The following is a 22,486-nucleotide window of genomic DNA, read 5'->3' on the forward strand; positions in this document are numbered from 1 at the left end:
GTTTATTACATTTAGATTTTTAAAAATGAACAAGTTAGTGTAAGCAAGGTTATCATTAATAATCCAGGTCCCTTCATTTGGGGCCATTATTCTCAGGTTTTGTTTTTCGAAACAGTACATTGAATCTTGTTAAACATAAAATTTTGCTCACTTTATTGGATATCTTTATTTAATATTCTTGTCCATAGATTGCCTTGGAAACCATTGTAGTGTTTGTTGTTGTTACAGTAAAGAAAAGGTTACATATAATTTAATTTTGGACACTGTGTGGTTATTTGTAACAAGTAGCCTAGCTGCCATTTTTCCATAATGTTAGCTATAGTCATGTGTTGTCTACCAAATAATTTCATCGTTGTCGCTATTTCTAAATGCTAAAAATGTCCTGAAAACCCAGAAAGATATAAATAGTTCATCAAAGAGCCTTAGAGAGAGGAGAGGCACAAGACTACTTGTAAACTAGAGCGTCACAGAAAACCGTAATGCATCATGGGAGCACAATTGGTCCCGTTCTGGTCATGAACCCGCCGCTAGTAACACATCTCCCTCTATTTGTATTGTCTCTGGCAGTGTAAATGGATTGCTGGACCGCTGACACAGCGCGCAAACTCTCGCGAAATTAGCAACAGATTTGACCAAAATACTAATGCTTTAAGATTTCCGGGTCACGGGAGGGTTGTGGAGGACAGGACGAAAGGCGGAGTGATTACTGGAGATATTTTGGAGTAAACTGACTGACCTGTGTCGATTGTTTTTGCTAACCACGGTTATGCATGTCTCCAGCAGCTAACCCCACGTAGCCTAGCTGAGCGCTGACAGCCGTTGGTCACATGAAGTGAATCTGGTCGGAGGGAGGATGGCGGAGCGGGACACACCGCCTGGAGAGCTGCTCCTGCAGTCATCTTCAGAGGTTTCAGAAAGTTCTGAGAGACAGAATTCATCAGATGAAAACGGACACGTTGACAGTCCGGATGAGACTCTCTCTCCTACCTCGGTTATATACTTCAAGGAGGCTTTAAACTCCTCAAACTTGAGGTTTGGGACGGCTGGGTCACTGTCGCCCACTCCGCTTCGACGGTATGACTTCCAGATTGAAAGAATCGATTCAAAGCGCAGAAGTAAGTGCTAACGTACTAGTTAACCACCCAACTAGCAAACGTTATTCCCCCTAATTACCCAGTTTATATAGATTACCTGCTGTAGCTTCAGTTAGCGTTGCTAGCTTGTTAGTTTAGTTAGCTAACTTTTAACTGTCACGGACAAACAACTTCCTACCTTGTGACTGAGGTACCACCAACTGCTAACTGAACTGGCTAATGTCAGGTAATAAATAACGCTTAACCTTTCGGCAGTTGCTTCTCATACTCATATCTCTTTGCAAAAATCGCAAAAGAGCAGTCTAACATTAGCGTTAGTCATTTGAAGCAAGTAACCTTCAGGTAACACAAGCTAATGTCAACAAGATGTGTGGTTTAGAAACGTATCCAGCAGTAGCCTGTGTTGTTTTGACAGACCTGATTAAGTACATTTACTCAAGTACTGTACTGTGAAGGTACTTGAGTACGATTTTGAGGTACTTGTACTTTACTTGAGTGTTTCCATTTGATGACTTTGTACTTCCACTTCACTACATTTCAGAGGGAAATGTACTTTCTACACCACTACATTTATATGACAGCTATAGTTACTTTTTAGATGAAGATTTGACACAATACTCTTTATGTAGATAAAGGGCTCATTTTAAGGTTACGAAAACACGATTCTTATTTTCATGGGATTTTACTGTGATTAAAACATATCATATTCCTTTTCTACCAAGTCTGTTCCGCTAGATTCCACTACATTATACACAATACACCTTTTGTACTTTAACTACATTTTACTTATGATACTTTTGTACTTTTTACTTCAGTTGAATTTTTCATGCAGTACTTTTACTTTGCTGCATTGGTTCTTTCACTTTATGGATCTGAATACTTCTTCCACCACTGAACATTTCACATTAACCAACCAACTAAATATGGCCAGTTATAAGTACCGGAGTTACCCACTGCTCTAACTAAATACCTAAATAAAAACCCAAAGTTCCCACTTCATAGAAACTCTGAAGGTTGCTTTCACATGTTCATTATGTTGCTCATAAGAGGATGTAGAGATTAAGAGATGTAGAGGTAAAAGTGAAGTAACTACACGTTAAAGGATGGTTCACAATTTTATCAAGTCTGTCTTAAAACAACAGCCTGGTGCCCAAATGAAGACTGAAATAGGTTTTTCTTGCTGTAATCATTCCTCCTGTTCATACTGACTATTAGAAGATCCCTTCAAAATGCATTTACAATGTAAGTGATGGGGGACAAAATCCACAGTCCTCCCTCTGTGCAAAAATGTATTTAAAAATTTATCTGAAGCTGATATGAAGCTTCAGCCGTCCTAATGAGTCAAATCAAGTAGATATCTTTCAACGTTACAGTCCTTTTAGTGCCAGGGTTCCTCTTTTTGTTACTATATTTCCACTGCAGCTCAACAGGGAAACACTGTCTGAGGAAACACAAAGAGGGAATTTGATGCTAAAAAGACTGTAAATGTGTCAGATATCCACTGGATATGACTAACTCAGACTGCTGAAGCCTCACATAAGCTTCAGATAAACTTTTAAATGCATTTTAAATGACTGTGTGGACACACTGTGGATTTTGGCCTCCATCACTGACATTGAAAGCACATTTGAAGGGGATCTTTTAATATCCAGTATGAACAGGTTTTTCCTCGCTGTAATCAGCGAGGAAAATTCATATGGACACCTGACTGTTGTTATAGGACAGACTTAAAAAATTGTGAACCTGTCCTTTTAATGTGTAAGGACAGTAACAATATATGAACCCTGTTACACTTTCAGAATTACATCAAGACATTAAAGGCTATCCATTATAGTGTGATATGAAACCACATATTGTCTGGGATGTAGAACCCTCTCGATAGATTAATGGTTGTTTTTGTATAAATTGTCCTTTATTGTTTTCTTATTCATTTATCTTTTTTACAGGTAGTGATACTGGACTTTTATGCTGATATTGATATTTCAATATCATTTAAAAAAATATGCTACCAATAAATTAGGGCTGCAACTAACGATTATTACCATTATCCAGTAATCTGCAGATTATTTTCTTTATTAATCGATAAGTCGTCTATGAAATGTCAGAAATAGTGAAATGTGATTGTTACAGTTTCTCAGAGTCAAAGGTGACATGAGCTTCAAATGTCCTGTTTTGTCAGACCAACGGTTCAAAACACAAAAATATTCAGTTTACTATCATGTATGACAAAGAAAAGCATTCATTCGTCACATTTGAGAGGTTGAAAACAGCATTTTTCGGCATTTTTCCTTAAAAAATGACTAAAACGAATAATGTGATTATCAAAATAGTTGCTGATTAATTTTCTGTCGATCGACTAATTGATTAATCGAGTAATCTTTGCAGCTCTACAGTAAATTGGCTTATGTTTATTTGTATATTTTTAAGTAACCACATAAACACCAATTTATCAGTTAGGCTCACATATCTGGCATCACAATAATACAACACTGAAGAAACAATTTGACTTTTTTTTCTAATATGTGCAGCCAGTTCTGTAGCAAGGATTTATAAATACTGAGATCATTAGTCTAAATCCCTCCCTTTACTATACTTTTCTGATTTCATTTTATAACTATATCATGATCTAAAAATACTTTTTCAAAGGCTTTTCACACTGCCAGGAATATAATTCGGGTGAAAACATCCTAAATCCCTCTTACTGTTTTGAAAGTTGACCATTTTTGCCGGGAAAAAGAAAAACTTACATTTAAATACGTTGAGACAAAAAAAAAAAAAAAAAATGACAACATGACTCGTGTATCCTCAGTGGTTGCTATGGCTTTGTCAACAGCCCTAAAACCTTTTTTTATTAATAACATGATTAAGCTTAAATATTGACATTTCTTGGTTATTAATGCTTCTGTGCAGTGAAATGATTAATTGAACTAATCTGTCTGTCGTAACTGAGTGAAATGAACACTGACTACCTCTGCTGGTTGCTATGGTTACCCACACAACAATTTTTTTTTCCTTGTCTTCCGATACCACCAGACATCATCCCCTAAACATCATCTCCTAATTAATATAAAGTTATGTGGTTTTTAATGTGTGTCAGCGGGCAGCAGGCCTGTAGATCGTTTATCTACAGATGAGTGTTTGTCTTCTTTTTTTTTTTTTTATGAGATGTTACACTTTTCCTAAATTGAAATTAAAACAACACAACAAGCGTTTACATCCAGGACCTTTTGGCCTTATTAGCGGTGTTGCTCACTGCTGTTGCTGTTATGCTGTGCTCCTGCAGCCAGCTCAGTAACTGTTAAACACCAGACCTCTGTTTCAGGTCAGGGGACGCTGCTGCTGATGATGCTTGAGAGACAGATGAGTCTTCTGCTGCATCATTAGCATTGGATGGATACTCTAGGGACCCCCCCCCCCCCCCCCCCCCCCCCCCCCCCCCCCTCCAACCCCCACCTCCTCCCTCCCCCCCCCCCTTTTTTTTTTTTTACGCATGCACCATCTGCTCACGTGATGATGTGTTGCTGTACCCAACACTACTGTCAGCCATCTTGGTCAACACCCACCCAGTGCATTCACTGCGGTGCACAGGCAGTCCAATCAGAGCGAACCAGTGCTAAGCAGACCGGAGGAGGGTAGTGATTTTCAGCACGGTGCTCTCTTGCATTTTAAACCTCCGCCCCCCCCCCCCAGCCTGCACAAAAGGGATAACAAGAGGCTGAAGAGGGAGGAGGTGGTTGGAGGAGGAGAGCGCAGGGCTTTCTCAAGACAGAAGAGTATTTTTTTTTACTCAGTTGTAGCAAAGAGGGAGAGGAGGGTGCAGGCATAAAGAGGAAGAGAAGCAGCACCTGCTGGAAAGCTGCTGTGGGCCCTTTCTCGTCTTGGCCTTTTTTCCTCTCTTTTTTTTTTTTTTTTTATTTGTCGGACGCTCTTTTCATCCTTTCTTTTTTCCCCCCTCTGACCTGTTATTTTTGGGGCCGTCACTGGCGTCTGGAACAAAAGCTACTGCGCCTTTTTCCCCTCTCGGCGGTGTTGGTTTTGCCTCGCATCAGCTGAGTCATCATGTCTGATCTGACGCCTCAGAGCGAAACCCCGACTCCCACCACCGACAAGATCACCCAGGCCGCCCGGGAGACGATTTATCTCTGCAACTTTCGCGTGTCGGTCGACGGCGAGTGGCTCTGCCTCCGCGAGCTCAATGATATCTCCCTCACCCCGGACCCCGAGCCGGCCCATGAAGGTAATGTGACGGATTAGCTCATCGTTCGGGAGGGAGGAGGTTTAGGGCACGGTGCGATCTCTGTCAGGGCGTGGTGATACACAAGGGGTCCCCAGACGCTACACGTTTCACCTAGTGAACTGTGGTAATGCTGTGTCATGATGGATTTAAGGGGGAGACGGTTTTGATGTCACTGAGAGTTACACAGCAGGATGACGCTGCGTGTAAATAAGGCAGGGCCGGGCAAGAAAACAACAAGGAAGTACAGGCTGGGAGGATTTTATTAGATTGAGTTTATGAGATATCAGTAAATCAAGCTGGCAACAAGCACTCAATAAATCATATTTGGTATCTGTTTTCCTTAATCTTATGAAATCTAGGATGTAGGTTTGCATGTTGTTGAGCTTCTTCCTCATCTCTCGCCACGCCTTCTCTTACATCCTGCACAGAGGAGGCAGATTGGCAGGTCCACAGTTTTCCTGAGCCAGACTTATGTTCAGACTTTTTTTTTTTTTTTTTTTACAGCCAGTTGGCAAATTCAACACTGCAGCACTTCAGCCTGTAGCGCTTAAGAAGGTCAACAGTCTACCGTAATGGCATTAAAAAAGGGGGCCACTAACAGACAGAAACATTTGTTTTGTCAAGATACTGTAACTAAATCGCTTGCTACCAGCGTCTGTGTGTTGTATGTCAGCTGACTCGTGTTTATTGTTAGAGGTGCTCAGGTTTGAATGTCTGATAATCAAGAATTTCATGTCTTTTCGGCCAACATTTATCTTTTCTTCATTTACATTTTCAAACGTTTTGTTTCTTGTCATTTTCTTTCCTGTAGCAGGTGGATTCTTTTAAAGGTTTTAAAAATATCTAAAGAAGAAGATTCATTTCCTTCAGTCATCACAAAGATTTACAGAAATCATGTAGAACAGACTGACTCATTATGTCCTTTATTGACTGTTAAATCATGTCTGATATGTTTGTTGTTTTTGTAAATTTGCAAATTCATTTTCCTAAGCTTCTGTAGCACTCGACACATTATTATTTCTGCACGTAATTGATTTACTAGATGCAGACAGACTGTTTGTTTCTGAAGTGATTTGGTTTGAATCAGAAGTGATGACGTCATGTTGTTGCATATTGTTTTTTAAATAACAAACTAGTAATTCATTGTTTAGGTGTGTGTTGCACTTAATGTAATTACAGCTTTTAAAATCAGATATTAGAAACAATGGATCTCATGCATGAATGTTTTCTTATTTTTCTCTTATATTCGTTCTTGTACAAATCATCAATAAGAGGAAAATAAGAAAGTCTTACGTGGGATTCAACAAACTCTCTTAACCGCCTGAACTTGTCATAAATTACTCGTTTCAGCCTGATGATTGTCACCTGTTCAAGACATTTGTGCACATTTGTGTTAACAAAGAGTAAAAACACAGCACAGTTTGAAGTGCTGCTTTCAGAAACCAGAAGACAAACACATAACAGATTTAGGAGTGACATTAGAAACAATTAGAAAATATGACTCAAGCTAACATGTCATCAGAGCAGCTCTACACTGTGACAGGAGTAAAGAAGGAATGCTTTGATGCGAAGTTAGATGCTAAAAAACATCTTGCTTTGTAAAGCAAAGCGCTCCGTGATGAGAAGCGGTCATGTGACAGTGGCAGAGATATTAGAGGAGAGAATATTACAGCTGACAGCAGGTGACGTTACTCTGTCAGCTGCAACACAACATGATGCTGGACACAGAGACTCAGCTGCGCCAAAATATGCCAATAAATCTAAAAAAAACCTTTTAAATAAATCGGCAGCTGTGATGATGAAAATATAGTAACAGAATAGAAATGTTGCATTGAGTTTGTTTTACTTATATATTACATTTTTTGTTAATTTTTGTATCATATTTAAACTCAAAATTAGTTCAGATTAGGACGTTATAATCCTAAATCAAACAGTTTCTCTCCAGTGAAGAAAGACAGAGATGATGTAGTCATGACTCATACGACAGGTCTGGACCAATCGTAACTTTTGTTCGTACTTAAGAGAAAATTGACAAAAGCCCCAAATGTTCTTATATCACTCCTATGCATTTTAAGAACAAATCTGTTTGTACGAGTGCTTCTTGCATGAGGCCCAACAATCAGCACAGATTTACACAATTTTAGAAATAACAACCAAATGTGTGTTATTCATCTTTTTTTTTTATTATTATTTTATTTTGGATTTCTCTATATTTGCTCAATAACGGAAGTCCATGTTAACGTAAACTAGAGACCAAATGTATTAATAATGTAAACAAATGCTGTAGGATGACTTAACCCTGAACAGCTTCTCTACTAAAAGCCTCTCAGTGTCTGTTGTCCTCTGACATAAATAATGGATTAGACATCGACATGTAAATGCATCATACCAAGAATAAAGGGCTAACTTTATTAGGTTTGGCATATTTTCCTAGTTGAACCATCAAAGCCATCTGTTGTTGTAGATCTACATTAAAAATGTATGAAAGGTGTCGCTATGTTGGCTCCTGAAGTCAGTTTTACAGTATGTTTCATATTTACAGATTGTAATGATGAAATGTATATCTTGTTGGTGATTTCTGTTGTCCTCGTAGACACCGGTTTAACAAATGTTTTAAGCTTTGCATCATCATGTCTCGTGTTATCAAGACTATTCATTTCACTTCCTGGAACAACAGCAGATATTTTAGTAACACAGAACTGACTAAAACAGATTTTGTTCCCCGATAACTCATGAGTCATCCCTGCTGTCTCTCTCTCTCTCTCTCTTTCTTTCTAGATCCCAAGGATCCCATCACAATCGAAAGGCTTAACCTGATGAACATGGCCAAACTGAGCATCAAAGGCCTGATCGAGTCCGCGCTCAACCTCGGACGCACCCTCGACTCTGACTATGCACCGCTCCAGCAGTTCTTTGTCGTGATGGAGCACTGTCTGAAACACGGCTTGAAAAGTATGAATAGTACACTTCACATCTTCACACCATGCTTTCAAAACTACTTCTTTACTGGCTCTTACAAGTCTGCAAGGTTTGAATGTGGGAATTTCAGATTGTGAGCGAAAAAACAAACCATTGCTCAGTCATATTTCTTACAAAATACACAAAAAAGGGTCTAAAACCTTCTATATTCTCTGAAGCTAGTGTATTTATTTTTGTCTTTTCTGTATACTATATTTACTTCCTGTTTGGTTTCCGTCGCTTAGTATTATGTCCTGTGTGATGACTAAGTGACCCAAATTCCTTCAAAATAAAATGACAAAACACTGTCTCTCAATCATCAGCCAAGAAGAGCTTCCTGGGCCAGAACAAGTCTTTCTGGGGGGCGTTGGAGCTGGTGGAGAAGCTGACGCCTGAAGCAGGAGAGATCACGGCCAGTGTAAAAGACCTGCCTGGCCTCAGGTAGGTCTGTTTATATCTGTTCCCTAAAGAAGGAGGAAAGATTTCTTCCAATCTGAACTTTAGTCTTTGTTGCTTTGCGAGGTTGCCACGCTTCAGTTAAGATTTTAAGTTTAAGTTTTGTGCTTCAGTGTTAATTTTTAAGTCCAACCTCCCCATGTTTGCCAACAGAACTCCTCTAGGAAGAGGGCGCGCGTGGTTACGACTGGCTTTGATGCAGAAGAAGCTCTCTGACTACATGAAGACCATCATCAACAGAAAGGACCTGCTCAGGTGTGTTCATACTGTTAAATAAAACTTTTTTATCGTTATCTCAGTACCGTTCTAGCACACGATTCACGTTCAGAAACGCTTAAACGGCGACTAACGCTCGTCTCCTTTATTTCTCTGTAGTGAATTCTATGAGCCCAACGCGTTGATGATGGAGGAGGAAGGAGCCGTCATCGCCGGGCTGCTCGTCGGACTGAATGTCATCGATGCCAATCTGTGTATGAAGGGAGAAGACTTGGACTCACAGGTTATTCTGCTTTCACTTTCACTAAATCAGATGCGCCTCATTTTTGACTCCTAGTTTGCGGGAAGGAAGAGAGAAACAGACAGTTAAGTTTTTACTTTTTTCGTTTTAACTTTTTCATTTTCCACCAAAAGAAATTAAAGTTATGGGGTAGGAGGTATTTATTTATGCACTGTAAGTATTTAATTTACAGTTTGGGACATTTGGAGATTCGATTCAATTCAGTAGAACTTTATTTATCTCTGTACGGGCAATTATATACAGCAGTTCACCACCCAGATCAACAGATACACACACAGTTGACAGGAAAAGAAAGAAAACAGAGAAAGGATACATGTTTTCAAACTGAACACAGCCACTAATAAATCCCCCTTTATTCATATTTCCTCTCTCAGGGTATTTAAGAGTTTATTTACTGGATATCTGTAATCTTAAGAGAATCTGTTTACATGCTCCAAATCTCAAGTGCGACACTTAAGAGACATTTTACAAAAGCAGGCTGATATTAAAATGCTTTACTTTCCAGTTCTAACACAATCAAACAGCAGTGGTTTTATCTTCGTCGTTGCCCCTGTTTTAATTCTACTGACAGTCGGTAACCTTAACTAAGTGATTTAGGAATCTCTGCTTCACGCATGGGAATGAGTTCAGAGTGACTGGGAGGAATGGCCGGCTGCCAGTTTGTCAGCAGGTTTCTAAACAAGGAAGAACAAGTGAAACCGTTCAAGAACAAGCTGCTTGTTTATCAGAGGCTGACCGCTGAAATATTTACATAACCTGAGTGCATTTAAACACTTTTTTTTTTTTTTTTTTTACACATGATGAGGGATTAAACACCGTGCTGTATGTACAAACAAGGACGAGACAGCAGATAGTTTTGCTCTTGTGGTTTCGGTTGTCATTGATTTTCTGTTTGGTATTAAATTACCTCTGCAGGTCGGGGTGATCGATTTCTCCATGTACCTCAAAGACGGCGGACACAGTAGTAAGAGCGCAGAGGGGTGAGTGCTGCTTCCTGAACTTCAACCACAGTGACTTTCATTTCACTTCCTCAAAACTGCTCAGTAACAGTTACAGTAATGCAGTCGGTGCAGCTCTTATTACTGGAGATGAGCTGTTATTAGTGATTAAAGGATAGATTCACTGTCCTAAAACAACAGTCAGGAGCCCAAATGAACATTGATACATGGTTTTCTTGCTGTAATTATTCCTCCTGTTCATACTGACCATTAAGAGATCTCTTCATAATGTACTTACAGTGTTAAGGATGGGGGACAAAATCCATTTAAATATATATTTTTTATATTAATCTATAAACAAGAGAACAAATAAACAAAGGGTTACATAAAAGAAAGACAACTACTAGTTTCAAAGAGTAAAAAGTGATAACTAACACAAAGCAAAAGTGTATTTAAAAGTTTATTGTCAATATGTGGCTTCAGCCGTCAATATTAGTCAATATCTTTGAACGTTACAGCCTTTTTAGTGCCAAAGTCCCTCTTTTTGTTACTGTTCTTCCACCGCAGCTCAACAGGGAAACACTGTCTGTGGAGACACAAAGAAGGAATGTTTTACTTTAACTGTGGAAGATTTCCACTTTATTTGACTAACTCAGATGGCTGAAGCATCAAATTATCTGTAGATTAGAACATTTAAATACATTTTTGATCAAAATAAAGACTGTGGATTTTAGTGCGTTTGGAGGAGATCTTCTAATGGTCGGTATGAACAGGACAAATGATTCCAGAAAACAAAACCTGTTTTAATGTTTGTTTGGGCTCCAGACTGTTGTTTTAAGACACATTTGAAAAATTGTGAACATATCATTTTGACGTTAAATACAGATAATTAGTTGAGATTTCCTTTTGTAAATCTGTCTGGATTGATGCAACAACACCATTTACTGCATCCTTTTATTTAAAATATGGATCTACTGTCAATGTAAATCTAACATTTACGATTTGTTGATGCTCAGCTACTAACTTTTGAAACCTGGCTCAGTAAGATGCTAAAGATCTTAGCTATATAATATGTTTTGGGAACTTATTTGCATTCTGAGTCTGAGTCTAAACATTTCTCTTGTTATGAAAAGCATTCCTTAATGTGCTGCAACCAATGACAAACAATTAATTGAAATTATAATCCATCCATTCATCCATTAATTGGCTTAACTGTTACAGCACTGACTCTTTCAGACCAGTTTTTATTAAATGCAATGCTGTCTCTTTTAACCTTGTTTCATTCGTTTCATTTTTCTTTTTTTCTCCTTCAGTGACGGTCAGATCACGGCGATCCTCGATCAGAAGAATTACGTGGAGGAGCTGAACAGACATTTAAGGTTCGTCATAGCGACCGACTCTTCCTCACCGTCTCCGCTTTCCTCAGCAGCTTCGTTTAAACGTGATGATTAAATGTGAGCGTTATGTCTGTTTATAGTGCATCAGTAAATAACCTCCAGGCCAAGGTGGACGCTCTGGAAAAGTCCAACACAAAGCTAACAGAAGAGGTGAGTTCAACCTCTCAGGTTTTACTCGTCTCTAAAAAGGACGGGACTGTCTGGTTCTCGGCTCAGCTGCTGGCGTTCTCGTTGACAGAACTGTTTGTTTGACTTTTATCTCCGCAGCTCGCAGTGGCGAATAACAGGATCATCACTTTACAAGAAGACGTGGAGAGAGTAAAGGAGGAGAGCTCATATCAGCTGGACTCCAGTAGGAAGGTGAACACATCGTCAACTCGATCAATTTACCGTTTTTATCACATAATGAGGTTGACTTGCTCATAACACGTCTAATCTTTGCTATTGCAGCGAGGCCTAAAGACGTTCTTAAACAGTCCTGAATTATGAGACATGGTCCAGATCTATTCAAATATTATTTATCATCCGACAGTTCAGTCTGACTCCCACCAAAGCTGTAAATTAAGATATTTCCAGCTCAGTGAAACATGGAAGAAATTCTGAAAAAAAAAATGTTTTCAACATCAGTCAACAGGATAGTTTTTTATGGATGTGATGGTTTGTTTTTTTTAAGTTGTTAAAGTTAAAACAAAACTTTTTTATGAGTCGGAAGTCAAAATATTTTTTAAGGACATTGTGCTTTTGAATTTATCTTTTTAGTAGTATTAGTAGTAGTTATACTAAAATTTTGTGAACTAAACAACAGCAACATTTCACATCGGGGTCTCTGAGCACATAACTAGAAAAGATTTGTTGTGGGTAACAACAACCCTGTAGGGCCGGGCCATAATTCAATATGGAAGTTAATTGACTTTCAGTGGAGTCATATCAGGAAAATAAGCACCGTTTTGCGTTGTCATTTTGCAAAATTTTGTTGTTAAAATTCATGACTTCAAGCTAATTTTACTTTTAGGAGTTATGAAGTGTTTGTTTTACACATGTGACGTGTTTTTCTTTGATATAATCTGCGACAAATTAACACAGTTCATCACATTAAGTGTATTTATAATTTTTCCCACATTTGTCGAACAGATTTTAATATCACAATGTTTATTTCAGCCATATTTCCCAGCCTTGATTCACCTGATAACATATCGACTGATAATGACTTAATCTTCTTACTATTCTCAAAGGCAACACAGGATTTGCTTTAAAGTTTAGTGTTTGAATAACATACATTTTCAATAAAAATAAAACTCTTGTTTTTCACTCTTTTAATGGACGTGATTCTTTTCTTCAGGCATTAAGAAGCGACTCGGCACCAGACGGTCAAGCTCTGGGCGAAACACGCAAGCAGCTCAAAGAGGAAACTCTGCTTCGACTGGTGAGTTTCAGGCTCTGTTTACATCTTCATACCGTCGTGGAATCGGTTGTTGTTTGTGTCTGAAGCGGAGCTGATCTCTGCGCAGGACGTGGAGAAGGAGCTGGAGGTGCAGATCGGGATGAAGCAGGAGATGGAGCTGTCCATGAAGATGCTGGAGAAAGACATCTGTGAGAAGCAGGACGCTCTGGTGGAGCTCAGACAGCAGCTGGAAGACCTCCGTGCCATTAACCAACAGCTTGGCCACAAGTCACAGGTGAGGCTGCCGTTTCTGATCCTTTTAAACGTGACCTCATCCGTCCAGGAAACACGCGGGACGCCAACTAGTTGTTTTGACCGTTGTCTGAAAGTATCTGTGGAGTTTTGATTTTGGTGTTTAACAGTAGTTGTGTTTGAATGTAAAAATGTGTCCAAGTTGATTTTTACAGGATAAAAACTCTACAAAATCTGTTGAAATTGGCAAAATGAACAGTGATTTATACGAAAACACTGAGAAGAACAGACATGGTGAACACGGCAATGATCAGTTATTTAAAATTACTATCAATCTTTCTGTTAAGATTGGAAATATTTGCTCTGCATTAAAGCAGAAGGTCCAGTGATAACTGTCATTTTAAGGGTTTTACTAATAATAATATGACTTTTGATTATTTGAAATGTTGCAGCTTAATTCTCATAATTATTTTTTTTGTAAAATTATGACTTTATTCTCATAACATCACAACTTAATGTTCAAACTCCTGATTTTTTTTTTTGCCCTAATAGACACCAAAATATTTTATTATATATCTAATCTAAATCAAAAACATGTTTGAAATACCTCAAATCATCTCTCAAGAGCTAGAAGTGTCAAGATATCATGAAAACTTGATCTACAGCCACATCTGATGGCAAAAGTGACATAAATAACTCACACAGATAACTAATAAACATATTTTTGAGGTTTTCACTGTTCCAGCTTTTGTAGTTAAAGCCTGAAAACAACCTGAACTGAAATAAAACTCAGAAAGTGAACTCTGCTGCAGAAAATGTTTTGAAGATCCCCTCCAGACATGTTCTAAGATATCTAAAAATACTCTCCTCGGAACAATAACGTGTGTCCTTTTCTCTCCTCCTTGTCTCCTTTTCCCTCATTGAAAAGTCCAGAATCTATGAATATACAAATATTGGTCCTAAACTCAGATTCTCAGTCAATAACTGTGAAAACAAACATTTTTTTTCTCTCGCGAGACATAATTATTGTCGTAGCTGTTTATTGACCAACGTGCTTCGTCTTCCTCAGAGCGCAGAGTCCAGCTCCAAACAGAAGAGCGAAGCCATCTCTCGCTTGGAGGAGAAGATAAACCAGATGTCAGGGACTGTAAAACAGCTGGAGAGCAGGTGAGCCCAGAGAGATCACACAGATTTCACACAGATCGGCGTGCGTGTGTCAAAAGTCTTACAGTTAAATCTCTTGTTGTCCCGTTTGTCACATTTTTCTTCTTCACTTTCATTATCATTTTATTTATTTATTTTTTTTCCCCCCATCATTTCTAATTATTTTAACCGCTCAATCAGTGAGAAACATCTGGTGAAGCAGGCCAGAAACCTGAACTCAACCGCGGGGAAGCTGCTCCAGCTGCAGCAGTAGCGGAGCCTCCCTGCCTCCCGCCCCGCTTTCATACATCCGAATACAAACATACAACCCTGCCTAATATAGAAATAACCAAAGTAGTATGTTATCTTTTTCTGTACGATGCTCCTCTGTTGTTGAAAAATAAAAAAAATAAAAAAACCCATCTTTCCCACAACCTCCTGCAGTGGCTCTCCGGCATCAGCTTCGAGTAGTGTGGACTGAATCGATCCCTTTTAGCAGCCCCTTAATCCTTGTGTTCTCTGACAGATCTGTTCGCCACATCAGGGTTATACTTTTATTTAGAAAGCATTTCTTCAAATAACCCCCCATTAACGCTTCTTGGCAAAGATAAAGACGAGTCGTGTTGTGTTCAAAAAAATTCCAACCCCCCCTTTGGACACGTTTTAAGACTTGATGGACTGATGATGATGATGATTTAATGTGCCGACACATATATATCCTGGATATCTGGGAAGGTAGCGGTGTTGCTGTAATTGTAATCCCAAAGAAATCGACCGCTACCGGAGACCGTACGTGAGTCTGAACTGATGTTTTAGGATTATGTTTTTTGTCATTTGGTGATCCGCATTCAAGCGTAGAAAGGACAGGACGGGAGTAAGACGAACGAAGGATGGAAAAAGGGCAAAATTAATTCATTAATTTTGAATTGTATGTGAACATAACATTGGTGTAAACTGTAGTATTCATTAGGCTAATAAAACGATAAACAAAAACGGCCTGCTTCATAATTCTTTGGCTAAATTTTTTCCCCTGTTGTCCTCATTGAGTTTGTCAGACTTGTCTTTTTTTTGTTGTTTTCTTTTTAGTTCTTTTTAACCATGTTTGTTTACATTTTTAAGTTTTTATTTTACCATAAGTTTATGTGACCGCCCCCCCTTCCCCTTCCCCCTCCTCACCCCCCTCCCCCCCCAAACCAGATCCAAACAGGCTGAGAAAGAGAGGGATCTGGCTTTAGAGGCCAACCGGCTCTTCAAACAGGATTTTGGAGACAAAATCGAGAGCTTGCAGGTGGAAGTGGAGCAGCTGAGGAAACACAGGTAAAATCCTGAGGGAAGTGTTAATGAGATGCTAAATGTCAGGCTTTTAATGTGCATTTTTTTAAGGATAAGTCTGGTGATATTCTATAGTTTTTTTTTTTATTATCAACAAATCCCATGAAAAGATTGATCCAACTAACAAGTTTTGTCTGTGTATCTAAAGCCTGATGTATCAGGAGTAATTAGGGCTGTAGTCAACCAAAGAAAATCTTGGTTGACTGCAATCGTGTGTGTGTGTGGGGGGGGGGGGGGGGGGGGGGGGGGGGGTTAGGTTATTTATATTAGATGACATAATATAATTTACTTTTTTGAAATAATAATGTACTTTAATACTATAAAAAAAGGGAAACCAAACCTCGGTGTTGTGAATATTTGAAGTCTAGATGGGTGTTTGTGCTTGTTTGTTGTTTCAGGTCTAATCTGGAGGTGGAGCTGAGGAAGGAGCGAGAGCGAAGAAGTGAGCATCACATCGACGCCAGACAGTCCAGTACTCCTCGGAGGGAAAGAAAGCACCCAGAGAACATACCAAAAGTAAATTCGTGATCATAATTGTGCTCAATCAAAGGGGCTGTCACCGATATTTTTATAATAATGTATGATGTGTTGGTCGTGGCTCGTAGTGATGAACCTACAGAGAATTATCAGTGACTCTGCAGCTCCTCTTGGTTTTACGGAGCTTTATAGCGAGTTTCAGCTCATTGCTAACAAGTTTAACATATCAACTTAGTAGGTGATGATGTCAGTGTTGTGTTCACTACTTGTTTCTTCTGCCTCCAAGTGGCCAAAAAAAAAAAATCAGTTAATGCAGATTTAAAAATAAGTTTTAAAGTCTCGTTACACTCGTATAGTTTGACAAAATGTGTTCATTTTACCCGCAGCTTCTCCCAGAATCCCCGTCAGTCAAAAGGGAGATTGATCAGTTACACACGGGACCAGACGACAAAACAAGTCTGAGCTCCAGCTTGTAAGTAGTTTAGAGAACTGCAGCTTTTAAAATATGGTAAATATTATGAGACAAATATTTATATATATATATATTTTTATGTCTCCTCTTTTTTCCTTTAAGGTCCTTGTCACATCACGAGGATGAGCAGGTGAGGTCTAAGAGGCTCTAAATCAAATGTTCACTTTTTTATTACAGATGAAATCCTGTAAAGAAAACCATTATTTTCTTTGTTCTGATCAATTAAAAAGTCGAGATTGTTCTGTGAAGATGTAGTCATGAACAGGAGCTAGTACTGAAGTATGTCCTCATGCACAAATATCCAAAGATTTATAGCATTAATGCCATGTTTCTTTTAATTTTCTCCAGGATGAGTCATTCGTGGAGATCAGTCAACCAACCATCTGTACAATGTGTGAACAGGACGACTCCCTCCTGAAGACAAAGGTACGAGGATTGATGATTGATCGGAACTGAATCATCTTTCATTAGATATTTAGCGTCAGTATGAATCAGTGGAGGGTGTTTATAATAGTTTATAGTGGTTCGGTGGTGTTGCAGGTGAAAATAGGAAACAGTTGAGTGTAAATATGCTGGCACATGCATGAAACCATCACATGGTGAGATAATACTAGAGGACATTTTTCACATTTTTAATACATAAAACATATTCTACAGAGAGATGTTTGTTTAGGTTTGAGAAGGTTGAGATTAAAGCCTCTGGAAACGTGGCTTTAAATCATAAAAATGCATATATGATATCAAAGTTGCATGTGTCATTAAGCATCCACAAAAATCTGAATGAAAATAAACATTCATAACTATTAGAAAACTGAGCTCAAAAACAGCTCATTTGGCTGCTCAAACCATTTCTCAGGACTGTGTGGGCGTGTCCAGATCACATTTGATTGACAGCTCACTTTCAGCTCAAGTACCACTTTATTTTCTATTTATTCACTAAAACGTTTTGCTGATATGGAATAAACTACTAAATCTATCAAATGGACCCTATTTGGTTAGAAAGCTTGACTAATCAACTAACTAGCAGAACAGGTTAGACCACCCAAATCTGTGTTTTTATTTAACTATACCTCCCGGAGTATGACGCTAATCGTTTTAGCATTCTCCATTCACACACATGAAATGGTTAGCATAGCTTAAATGTTTTGCTATTAACTACCAAATCTATCAAATAGACCCTACTTGGTTGAGAGCTTGAATAATCCACTAACTAACAAACTAGGTTAGACCACCTGAAACTGTGTTTTTAGTTTAACTAACTTATACCTCCTGGAGTATGGCGCTAATTGTTTTAGCATCTTCCATTCACTTACATGAAACGGTTAGCATTAGCTTTTCTATTCAAAACTTTTGAGCTTATTATCAATTACCCCAGTGGTCTACTAGTTATCTTGACTAATCAGCTAACTAGCAGACTAGAGTAGACCACACATATCTGTTTTTATTGAACTGTACCTTCCAGACTACGAAGCTAAGTGTTTTAGCATCTTTCATTCACTTACATGAAACGGTTAGCATTAGCATTGCTATGCTACACTTTTGAGCTACTTATCCACTCCGTGATTAATACAGATTTGGATAGTGTACCCAAGTCTGCTAGTTAGCTTAACACAGTAACTTTCAAACCATATCAGCCTCATTTCAGTTCTCAATCTAGCTAAAAGCAAAGCAAAGAAAAGTGCAGTGTATTGTTTTCTCATGGGAGAGACCAGAGTAAGTGTTGTGAAGTCAGCTTAGCCAGACAGCCACGTCAATCATCTTTCTCCTAAATATGATTGGGCAGGTATTTATTACGTAATAAATACCCTAGCTTAGCCCCACCTAACCTTAACCCACTAACAAGGGAAAAGAGAGAGACTTTCTAAAGAATTACATAGACGATGTCAAAGGCTATGTTCTCATACTTTTTAGGTGTTTATTATATGCACATTAGGTCCCAAATTACATAATTAATAACCAATCATGGATTTGCCTTTCCAGGGGCTTTAAAGTCTGTCAGTCAGTCAGTTCACCACTTTAATCCAGACTGAAGTGTCTTAAAATGCTTACAGATGTTCATGTTCCCCTCAGGATGAACTGTAATAACTTTGATGATCCCCTGAATTTTCATCCTGCTCCATCATCAGGTCTAAATTTCACACTTATTGTATACATTACATCCTATACACTGTATATAATGCAGTTAGTACACAAGTAATCCACAACATCATTTTATAAGAGCAGGAATTGCAAAGAAAATCAAACTATGACTTGAGAGTCACGTCCAGTTAAACCAACTCAATAATCAAGTTATTTTTTGTTCTCTGATTTCTTCCTGCAGCTGTTTCACCATCATCCAGCTGTTAGCATCTCTTCCGTGTAATTTGCGCATCGAGAAGGAATAAGCACACTCATAAATCAAGAGCTTTTTAGTCTTTATGCAGCTGTTTTAAATAAACTTCATGTGTCATTTTTTCCACTGTGAAGTCACTACAGATTCAAAACTTGCCTAGAAGTGATGTGTCGTCTGAGTTTGGGACTCAGCTAAATATTTTCTGACCTCAGCTGCACTTTGTGTTAAGCGCTAATTAGCATGCTAACAGGCTAAACCGAGACAGTGAACATGATAAACAAAACATTAAGTCGCTAACGCGGCTGCAGACTCTTTGACATTTTGCCAAACCTTCACAGTAAACTGATTTCTAAAGATTTTAGAAGCCCGAAGCCTGTTTTCAGTCCAGTTGGGTTTTAAAAATATTGACGTTTAATCTTATTTGTGCTTCACTCACAGTCTGAAGAGGAGATATGGAAACACAATAACAAGAAAACAGTGATGACTCTAAAGAAATAATTTGGTTTCTTCTTTTTTTTAATCTTCAGTTGGATCAGCACAGATGTCACATAATTTAATCCTAGAAGGAAAAAATCAAGTTGTCATTTATATATTTTTAAAAAAAAAGTCAAGCAAATATTATAAAAGGCAGCTCAGATGGTTTATCGAACGCTTCTTGAGTTTATCGGCTATCGAGCTCCTGCGACGACTTTTCCTACCTGAATTTGTAAAAAAGTGAAAGGTCACGTAGAGGTCAAGACTTAGACTGCGGTCACATTACAAACTGGAAAAGCCTAAATCTGATATTTTGCCTCCAAGTGACTTAGATCTAATTTTTTTTTGAACAAACCAAATCAGATTTTTGTCGTATGAGATCTGGACCACTGGCACATGTGATACTCGATCTGATTCATATCTGATCTCTGGCTGTCCAACTGATGTCAGATCAGATTTTTTATTTATTTATTTATTTAACGTTTCAGTTCTCTGTTCATGCGCTTTTCATCATTCAGTGTCGGCGCCTCACAGCCCGGTAAAAATAAAACATGGAGGACAGATGAGGGAGTTTAAAATGTTTATGGAGATGCTTCTGTTTAATTTTTTCTGAACCATCAACACAAAAAGATCCGATCTGACTAAAAAAAATCAGGATTTAGCATTTCTTAGCTGAAGACACAGCCAGCATCTTTTATTTTAAACACTCACTTCCTATAGTTTTATCATTTTTATATATTTCTTTTCCATTTTTTGTCAAATATTATAATCCTGTTTTTTCCTTTTTTTTTTTTTTCTAGAAACAGTGTAAGAACTGCGCCGGCGTTTTCTGTGAGAGCTGCGTGTGCAACGAGCTGCCGTTACCTTCCTCCATTCTGCCAGAGACTGTGTGCACTTCCTGCTACTCTCTGTTACTCCAACAATACGCTTCAACGCCGACATGAACCGACTCGCCGCATTTTACCGCCAACAACGGCTGACGACCAGACGCACGGAAACCCGGAGGCATTGATTTTTCTAAAACTGGCACTGCAAAAATGCACTTTTTTTTTTTTTTTTTTTCATTTCATGACTCAAGACGTCTGATGGAGTCCTGAAAAAAATTTTTACTTCCTCAAAGTCAGCGATGGCCAAACAAAAAAAAACGTGCTACAGGGAGCTGCGTGTGTGCAGGTTTTCATGTCAATCAAATACTGTCGGAGCCATTTTTAAATTCCCTTTTCCGGTTGAAAGTGTGTTAAAATAGTCAAATTCGGCTGCTGTGGTTTTTTTTTTTTATTTATTTTATTTTTTTTTTTTTGGAGTGAAAACCTGAACTCACACAGTTGAAAATGGCATCTAACTTGAATCATCTCATTCATGGACGCATCCACGATGTCCACTGAGTGGATTCTGGATTAAACTGATATTATTTTTAAGCTCAGTTTTTAAACATAAAAAAAAAAAAAAGGAAAAACTGGATTTTTTTTTGGTGACAACTCAGTATTTTGCAACACAAATTCACTCTAATCATAACACAACAGTTAACAACAGTTATCATAATAAAAATCAATGAAATTTTGCATCATTTCACTCGGATGAAGCGTTCATTTTCATACTTTTTCCAAAGTGGCTTCTGATTCAGGGTGATACTGACAAAATCAAATATCACACACAAATAACACTTTTAAACCAAATATATTTATGTTCAAAATAAGTTAATATGTAGAGAAAAGGCTCTTACATGATATAAAACTGTTAAAAAGAATCATAAATATACATAAATGATCAATTCAATCAGTCTAATAAGTTAAGAAATATGTATGTAACAGCATTTAAGAAAAGACATATTTAATAATCTCGACTCAAGGTTCACTTATTAGCTTTTTCTTGAGCTTTCAAGCGCATCCCGCAGTCTTCCTTTATCCTGCAGACTGACAACTACACATAACTTAATAAACTCTGCTTATAAAGGCCGCGAGACGCAGTCGAAGCTCAACATTTATAAAAAAAACTTGTTATGACAACCAAAACCTTATCGTGTGTTATTGATATTTGATCGATCGGCTGCTGTTCAAGTCTTTGTTTTTCGTAAAGTTTTACAAAGCTGAATATTCAGGATAGAAGATTTTCTTTACTGTTGCTGTTGCTGTTCTGAGTTCATTCTTAACTGGCATTAACCAAAAAAAAAAAAAAAAAAAAAAAAGCTATAAAACATGAAATCATCTCCCGTTTTTACAAATTCCTCTCATCCTGTACGTTACAGTCGGGTCGGGCTTTAAACAGTGCTGCAGTCATTTCAAACGTTCAGATATTCAGATTCTAGTCTTTTCTTCTCATTATCTCATTAACTCCGTTTCTGGGTGTCCTTTAACATATTTCAGCACTTTTTTTTTTTTAAACGCACGGCTCCCTGTCTTGACTGGTTTGAAGTGGGCATATCTGTGTATGAGGCATATCTTTATAACAGCTGTTTTTATTTGTTTTTGTTGAGATTTATATGAAGAATTAGAAGCTGCGTTAAAAACCAGTTAAACCTTTAGTCGTTTTTTTTTTTTTTTTTTTTTTTTTGTAGAAGCTAATTAACATGTGAGATGGAAACGCTTCTTAGATGAACAATAAACTTTTATTCAATTTTACAAGTGTACGACTCTTATTTTAAACTTGTGTTTCACTTTTTATTACCTGCATCCAGAAGCATGAAGATCTCAGCCCTTATATTTTAATTTTAGATCGTCTCTATGGATCAGCAAAACTAAAAACTATAAGCAGTTTTTATAAAGTATCTCATAAAACACTTTTTAAACTCTGGTTTTAAACTCTGCTACATAGAGAAGCTATTATTAGTTGTGTGTGTTAATTCTATTTTATTCTATTTTGTGTGTAACATGTTTTGCTAATAAAAGAAAAGGTTGTTTGGTTAAAGTGGGAAACACTGTTTCACCTACACAACTTATTAACTTAATAGAATTTTAAAAGTTTCATTTTTTAGAGAAACACTAATCATTTTTGATACTAATTTGTGTTTCTGGCAAAATAATTAATTA

The 22,486-nt window shown here is 37.9% G+C and overlaps 1 protein-coding gene across 7 annotated transcripts; it reads left to right on the forward strand.

The window, feature by feature from the left end:
- Nucleotides 1-547: 547 nt before the first annotated feature.
- Nucleotides 548-22,078, forward strand: rufy3 (RUN and FYVE domain containing 3). Of its 7 annotated transcripts, none has more exons than XM_044331573.1 (19): nt 548-1,115; nt 8,110-8,283; nt 8,613-8,730; nt 8,899-9,000; nt 9,121-9,244; nt 10,178-10,242; nt 11,514-11,579; nt 11,678-11,747; nt 11,865-11,957; nt 12,937-13,020; nt 13,106-13,273; nt 14,300-14,397; nt 15,571-15,690; nt 16,104-16,221; nt 16,569-16,654; nt 16,757-16,784; nt 17,003-17,080; nt 18,725-18,780; nt 20,261-20,348. In XM_044331573.1, the coding sequence occupies exons 1-18, from the start codon at nt 854-856 to the stop codon at nt 18,734-18,736; spliced, it is 1,866 nt and encodes a 621-aa protein (XP_044187508.1). In that variant the 5' UTR covers nt 548-853; the 3' UTR covers nt 18,737-18,780; nt 20,261-20,348. The 7 variants fall into 7 exon arrangements, with proteins under 7 accessions (XP_044187508.1, XP_044187515.1, XP_044187481.1 ...); XM_044331580.1 differs by lacking the exon at nt 20,261-20,348 and adding an exon at nt 18,975-19,107; XM_044331546.1 differs by lacking the exon at nt 18,725-18,780 and having other exon boundaries at nt 20,261-22,078.
- The last annotated feature ends 408 nt before the right edge of the window (nt 22,079-22,486 follow it).

Source organism: Thunnus albacares, chromosome 2 (assembly GCF_914725855.1).
Source record: "Thunnus albacares chromosome 2, fThuAlb1.1, whole genome shotgun sequence".
In the NCBI taxonomy this organism is placed as follows: Eukaryota; Metazoa; Chordata; class Actinopteri; order Scombriformes; family Scombridae; genus Thunnus; species Thunnus albacares.